The 7583-nt window shown below is 42.9% G+C and overlaps 1 protein-coding gene across 1 annotated transcript; it reads left to right on the top strand.

Annotated features, from left to right (window-relative positions):
- The first annotated feature begins 2650 nt into the window (after window positions 1-2650).
- LYZ (lysozyme) lies at window positions 2651-5047 on the top strand. The gene is made up of 4 exons (XM_057375215.1): window positions 2651-2889; window positions 3234-3392; window positions 3633-3711; window positions 4117-5047. The coding sequence occupies exons 1-4, from the start codon at window positions 2733-2735 to the stop codon at window positions 4175-4177; spliced, it is 456 nt and encodes a 151-aa protein (XP_057231198.1). The 5' UTR covers window positions 2651-2732; the 3' UTR covers window positions 4178-5047.
- The last annotated feature ends 2536 nt before the right edge of the window (window positions 5048-7583 follow it).

Here is a 7583-nt window from a genome sequence, read left to right as displayed (position 1 = left end):
TAACTGTCACTTTTCTTATGGATCAGACAAGTAAGGCAATCCCACATGGAAGCACCAACAAGTAATAAGGAAGCCAACTTCAAGCTATGGCACAAAATGAGCAGTGAACCCTCCTGCAACTAAAAGCTATTCAGGTGTCACATTTCCCCAAAGAACTTCCACTGTTCCTTCAAATAATGTAGGAAAGCTATTGTTGGAAATGTGAGACTCTTCTTAAAAATTTCATAAAAGATTTCAAGTTTAAATCTTATCTGACAATTGATTCTCAAGTTACCAAGTTGTGCAAAACTTTGTTTAAAAAGTTCAGCCTTCTATACAAAGTGGGTTTTGGAAAAAAATTCTGCACTATACAAGGGTAAATAAAATAAAAAAGATATGTTTCACAATTATTTATGTATTTTATAATACCTGTCAGTCATTTCAAAACCATTTACTCAATTGTAAAGCCAAGCACTGAAGTTTTACACTAAACAAACSGTCTCCAGGCAACACTTTCTAAAAGTGCCTCAGCAAAGGAGATCCCTTTCCCAGAAGGAATAAAGCCTTGCCTAGAATAAACCACAGTCACAGTAAACTAGGCAAAAGCAACCAGTGATACAAGATTTAATACATCTTAAACCCCCCCACACTTCAGGCTCTAAGCCACTAAGAAATAAAAACAAAACATGAAAACTGCAGCATTGATGTTTATCACAAATAGCTTTATACAGATCTGCTGCCCTGTAGGAGAGAGAATAATGACACCTACTAGAATATGAGGTCACCTCTCCAAGGAATGGCAAACCTCAGACAGGTTTAAACCATTTAAAACCAAACTGGAAATTCTCTGTGGAAGGCTAAAAAGCCCTTTTGCACTGGCACAAAACTCAGTTGAACACAAGATCCTTCCCATGAGATAGCACTCCAGTTCTCACCAAGACAAAACATGATTTAAAGCCCACCAACACTTGGGTTACTCAAGGCATTGTTCACCTGAAATCCTAACACATTATCCCAAGCCCACAGAAGTTTCTCTGATCAGGCAGAGCAAAATGTCCTGCATCATCATCCCACGTGCACTTCTCTATCCCAAGCAATAATCACTTTTCAAGGGTGCCCACTCCCATCCCAAAGATTAATATCCCCAGCACACCAAATTAGGAAAAGAGCCCGATCTTAACGGATACTTAACAGTCACTAGATTAAGCCTTTCAGAAGTGGATAAATTCTGTGTTATAAACTTTATCTTATTTTCATTCCTTTAAGCTACCCCAAGAAACTCTGCCTTCCACAGTGCATTATTGCTGCTTTGAGAGCACCTGGGCTGGTTTTGCTTTAATTGCACACCATTGCATCTGAGCCTTAAAACCAAGGTGAGCGAGAAGAGGCCTTGGCTCTGTGTGACTACTGYTCAGCAATAACAAAAACACCTCTATTAACATCCCTACATTCAGCACAAATTCAAAACACAGCCCCATGCCAGCCAYTGGGAAGGAAATTAACTCAGCCAAACCCAGCACAGTCACCTTTTGCTATTTCTACATTGGACACGCCAATATGAGACACTCCTGCAACTCAGTTATGACATATCTTGTTAGGTTTATGTCTTTGATAACCATTGCCTCTTTTTATTTTTACCTTTGAAGATTTTTTTCTTATCTCTATTTTCTTGAGCTTTTTGGTTTATATAGTATGAGAAAAAAAACTGTTGTCAAAGGCACCCATCTGGAGATAGTGACCAATAAATGTCCAGTGATCTGCCATGGCTTGTAAACAAAACCATAATAAATCAGGCTTCTTTCTACCGTATGTCATTTATTGTTCAGAAATATTTCACAAGGGATAGTAGGAAGATGAATTAAGAACATAAGATTGGCTACTCCTTCATCTCCTTCACAAGAGGTTCTATTTGAGGACATTTTTCATGTAGATTATTAACTCATTGGCATTCCCAGTAAATTCTTTACATCCCAACATGTGATCAGAGAGTGTGAGGGGAGGCAGCTTATGGTCTTTTTAAYGGGACTACTAAATTGGGGAAYATTATTCCTAAACCATGATGGGGGATGCAGGGGAGATGGGTGACCCCCACGAACCATGGAATATCCCAGATCTTATGCAATATCATGCTCAAAGTACAAACCCGAAGGAAGGAGGAAGGACAGGGACATTTGGAGTGATTATGTTTGTCTTCCCAAACCATTGTTAACACAGAGGAGCCCGATTTCCTGGAGGAGGCTGAACACCTCCCTGCTGATGGGAAGGAGTGTGTCACCTCTTTGTTTTGCTTTATCTTGCATGTGTGACTTCTGCTTTCCCCATTAATCTGTCTGTATCTCAACCCACAAGTTTTCTAACATTTACCTTTCCCATCCCACCAGGGTGGGAGAGATTGAGTGATTTAGCAAACTGCTGGGGTTAAACCATGACACACCCACACAGAGGCAACAACAACCTTTGATCTATGATATTTGGAGTAATATCAAACTGAGGATTGCTGGATTGCCTGTGGAAAACTTTTTGCCCCAGCCTTGAAGGACCAGTGAAATATTACTGGCACCCTCCAGGAATTTGTTTTGGAGTTTGGCCCATTTCTTTGTTGGCTTGTTACTGTAAAGACCGCCCAGATTTCCCAGACATGCTTGCTTAGCCAGCTGATCCTCCTTCTGGGAGCAGGAATAAAAGGCTGGCCTTGCAGGCAGTCCTGCAGACAGACAGCTCAAGTTGCTTGGGCACATCTTGCTGTGGACTGCATGATGGCAAAGGCAATGCTCTTCCTTGGCTTTCTTCTTGTTTTCCTTGGCCTGGCTCTGCCAGGCACCCAGGGAAAAATCATCTCCAGATGTGAGATGGTGAAGATCCTACGTCGGAATGGCTTTGAGGGCTTTGAGGGCACAACTGTTGCTGACTGTAAGTATAATGAGCTGCCATGGCACCTCTCTGCCTGTACCACCTTTGTCTCTCTCAGCTTCTTTTAGATCTTTCAGCAGTTCTATTCTGTCCCTCCATTTCTTTGAATTCATCTTTTCTCTTCCTCATCCCCTTCCTTGCTCCCTTCTATAGCTCACACAACAAATACCCATCTAGAGCTTTGTCCTTCCAAGCATTTACCCATCCAATTCTCAAGGTCATGATATCACCAGTTTAATTACTTCTCCACCACTTCATTCATCCTTKATCCTTTCACATCTTTCTTCTTATTTACCCTGAGCATACTTTAATGTTCTCCTCTGGGATCTCTCTTCCTCCTGCAGGGATGTGCCTGGTGAAACACGAGAGTGATTATAACACCAAAGCGTACAATAACAATGGTCCGAGCAGGGACTATGGCATCTTCCAGATCAACAGCAAGTACTGGTGCAATGATGGCCGGACCCCTGGATCCAAGAACGCCTGCCATATCAGTTGCTCAAGTAAGTGGTAGGACAGAACAAAGAACCTTTCTTTGTTCATTCCATGAAAAAAACACCTGCTCTGTTCATGACACCTGCCTAGCAGGTGCTCTGGGCATTTCTCTGTCCTTCTATTCATCCATCTTCTCAGTGTCCCACCTACCCTTTCCTCCTGATGGACACCTTTCCTTCTGCCGGTCTGTTCCTGCTCTTCCTCTACCCCTCTTTCCCTCATAGTGATCTTTCCTCCCTTCTCTACAGAACTGCAAGATGATAATATTGAGGATGATATTCAGTGTGCCAAGAAGATTGCTCGAGAGGCTCATGGCCTCAGTCCCTGGTAAGGATATTTGCAGTGGACACTGGGGAAAAGTGGGTGGAGGCGATCAAAGACAATCCTGCTATTGCCTGAGGGAGGCAGGGGATCAGTGGGTGGAAGCTGTATTTGGTGGAGTTTAGCCCAGTCCTTCTCCTAAAGCTGAAAGGAGAAGATAGGAATCCTGTCTCACAGCACCTCCTCTAATTCCCTAAATTTGCCTCCTCTCCCAGAGCTCTCATTTTTGTTCTCTCCCCCTTCCCCCAGCTCACTTGCACTGAGCTCATGATAATTTTCATTTATTCATATCTTTCAGAGAGATCTTTGAGAGTCTTCACCCAAGACTCTCAAATACTAAGAAAGTCTATTTTTATAACCAATTTAATCATTATCTGACTCCTCAAATTACATAATGTATTTCTTTTCCAGGTACGGCTGGAAAAACCACTGCAGGGGCAAAAACCTGAGTTCCTTTGTCAGGGGTTGCTAAATCCCTCCATGGGTGTTGATCGTTTTCTCGGGATCGCCAGAGTTGGAGAACCACGGTGTTTGAAGAGGAGGCCAGGGAAATGGGGAAATGGATGGGTGTGGGGAATTAAAGTGGCTAGTGCTAACTCTGGAAGCCTTCACACTGCTGCAATGCAAACAGAGAACTTACAGCTCGTAGCTTAATACAAACTAGGTTTAGCAACAGGCCACTGCAGGTGGAGTTTCAGCCATTTCCTTGCATAATCCTGACTCAAGGTTTTATTGCCCTAACTAACAGGGCTTAGCAACATTCAGGGTTTCTCTCTCTTTTTGTATCTTTCTCTGTTCTCATCCACCTCTCTCTTCCTCCCCTCCTCCCTCCTTTTATTTTTTTTTTTTGCCCATTCTTGTTGTAATTGAGAAAATATAAAAAATTAATGAGCACTGTATAAGACTTGCAGAATCATGTTGCCTTATGACAAGGACAGTCGCTAGTGGAGGCTTCTCTCACTGTCAGAGAGAGAAAACTATGCTGAAACATGACCTTGCTCCTTAAATTTATCTGAGCTTCTACTCCTGGCTGGTATGATGGATAGGACACTAAAACCTATTTGGCCTGAGTGAATACAGCTTTTCTTATCATTCTTTGAGCCTAGAATGCAGGCAGCATCTCTGTGAGGAAACTAGAGGTTGAAAAACCTGTTAGGAGAGGGAAATGTTTTGCCGTTTAGTTCATAAGTCCTTTCTCCAAACAAAAGCTGAATTCAGCAACAGAGCATGAATGAAAGGTGATAACACTGAAACCATGTTTGCTTCTTTATGTGCTTTCTGCTGCTGCTAGGGGAGCAGTGACTTCTTTGGTGCTTATGCAATAAAGGGATGCTTAAACTCTTGTCTTGTGTGAATGTATAAATTAACCATGAAAGAAATGTTTATGTAGATGGCTGCATCTTAAAAAAAAGAAAAAAAAAAAAAAAGCGAAAAAAAAAAAAGCTCAAATTAGGCTTGCCAGAACACCCTCTTCCCCAGCCTCTTCTCCCCTTCCCCAGCTACAGGGCAGGCTCTTTTGCCTCCTGTGACCCAGAAGACTTAATTCTTTCAAGTAGCTCAAGGCAGAGCTATTTTACATGCTGGCATTGTCTTGGTTTAAGACGATTTAAAGAGGTGGGCACTCTAAAATGAGTTACCTCACCTTAATTCCAAGCTTTCCACCACTAACGAATGAAATACGGGCAGATCCATGTAAAAAAAATAACAGCTCACTAACAAACGGAACAGCATCAGGCAAAAAATAACAGTAAATAACTGCTAGATACAAAATTGCTAAACCACACACACCCCGCCGGAACAGAGACTCAAAATATTGGAAAATACCCTTCCCAAGGTTGTGCCTAGCAGGGGCAGCCACATAGTTTGAAGGACAAAGGGACAAGATGACATCAGACCCTTCCCAGCAAGGCTTACGGAGCAATTCCAGTTGCAGTYGAAGACCTGCCAGCTTGTCTGACCATAACAGTTTTCTGTGACCAAAAGTGTTCTCCAAAGTGGAAAACAAAGGATAAACAGTTATCTTTGTCAAACCTGGTAAATATTTTACCTGAGTTGGAACTTGAGTTCCAACGGTACCATTGTTCCCAACTTGGGTTATGGCCAGAATGGAAACTTAGAATTGATGGGAAAGATGTGATAGGAAAGATGAATGCTAATAACTCACTGGGTGGGGATCTTTAGGAGAAATAGGTGTTAATGTCTTCAAATGGGTCCTAATAGCTCTACAAACATCAAGTGGGGCAAATATTTTACAGAACTCAGACAGTTGGAACTTCTGAACTTTAGGGTAACTGGAAAAATGGGTACACACAATTGCAGAACTCAGTCAGAACTTCTGGTGGATCTGCAGAGCCCAGACAGCCTGAACTTCCAAACGGTGGGGAAATGACAATACAGGTACAAGGCAGAATATGTAGTAGGTAGTTCGGGAAGGCTGTAGCTTCCTAGTACCTCAGCCAATGGGGAAAGGAAGAAGGCAATATGTGGCCATGAGTTTAGGATAAAAGGAGGCTGTGCCCTCTGAAACCTCAAGAGAGAACCCCCATGGTGTTATGGCCTTCTTCTTCACATCCTTCATATCCTTTGCACCCTGACCCTTTTGCATCCTTTGCCTCCATGTAAATAATCCTAAATAGATTCCAATCTGATTTTCCTATGCATACTTCAGCCATGTATCAGTAACAGGGTGAACATTGTAATTGAACTCCCTTAGGTTGCATTTTCACAAATTTGTATTAAAATGTGCTCTTTGCCAGTACCTTTGAGTGCCCAAATCACTCACTGGTGACATCAGTGTGCACACACAACTATACACATTTACAGACACATGGATACACCCATATGTGGGTCTGGCTACAGAGATGGAGACACAGCCCTCACAGGAACACCAACACCACCAAAACCTCACTGTGCTCCTGGTAGAGAAGTTGTGTGCTAATGTCTTTACAAACAATTCCATGGGTGAAGGTATGGGTGTTAAGGTCATTGAAATGGGTCTTAATGTCTCTATTAACTTCAAGCAGCAGGTCTGTTACACAGCCCAGACAATTTGAATGAAACAAATGAATTGGTCTGCACAAGCCYGAGTTTCTGAACTTTYRGGGGAAGACGACAGGTTCAAGAGGAGATACGTTGTAGCTCAGGAAGGCTGAACCTTCCTGGTACCTCAGCSGATGGGGAAAGGAAGAGGACCGGGAGTTTGGGATAAAAGGAGCTTGCGCCCTCTGAAACCTCGAGAAAAAAAACAAAAACCCGCGGGCTGTGTCCCTGTGGACTCTCTCCCTTTATTCGAATRAAGTTRCAGGACTCCTCTGTCTCCTTTGMGGATATTGGCTTTTCATAGCGTCAYTTTCCRTACACTCTGGCTAATCAGTTTCTTGAGTGGCAAAACACACACACCCCCACACGTGTGTGCAGACCCATGTACACACACGCATGCAGATCCATGAATACACAGGGTGTGCAGATCTATGTGTTGCCTTGAAAGGCCAGTTTTTAATAATGACACAGACACGGTTAAGGGGATAAAAAGGGTTTTACCTCAGTATTTGGGATCCCAGGTGCACAACTTGATGGCAGAATGCACACCCGTGTACAGCACAGATACAAGTTTTATAGGTTTCAGGAATTAGCATATCTATCTAGGATTCCCCAATAAGAAAGTTCACAAATGCAGTAATGTCCCCCTATTCTAATGAATCCCGCCCCAGATGAGGCCAGAGCCCAGTTTACACAGGATGTTCCAGAGAGAAGGCTTCACCCAAGGCTGAGCTCGGGTTTAAGATAGCACAGGGCACGCTGACTCCTTCCTCAGGATGTTTGGTCTCTCTGCCCAGCAGAACTCCTAAACTAAGCTGGAATATCAGGCTCCAGGAATT

Source organism: Malurus melanocephalus, unplaced genomic scaffold (assembly GCF_030028575.1).
Source record: "Malurus melanocephalus ecotype Western Australia unplaced genomic scaffold, MMel_1.1 scaffold_243, whole genome shotgun sequence".
NCBI classification, from domain to species: Eukaryota; Metazoa; Chordata; class Aves; order Passeriformes; family Maluridae; genus Malurus; species Malurus melanocephalus.
The sequence above is the reverse complement of the archived record's forward strand: the minus strand, read 5'-3'. Positions and strand labels throughout refer to the sequence as shown.

What these genes read in the sequence shown, in the direction of transcription:
- LYZ (XM_057375215.1), top strand. Translation starts at nt 2,733, where the DNA reads ATGATGGCAAAGGCAATGCTCTTCCTTGGCTTTCTTCTTGTTTTCCTT. An exon ending in GGGCACAACTGTTGCTGACT is followed by an intron (nt 2,890 to 3,233) that starts GTAAGTATAATG and finishes TTCCTCCTGCAG; the next exon opens with GGATGTGCCTGGTGAAACAC. An exon ending in CTGCCATATCAGTTGCTCAA is followed by an intron (nt 3,393 to 3,632) that starts GTAAGTGGTAGG and finishes CCTTCTCTACAG; the next exon opens with AACTGCAAGATGATAATATT.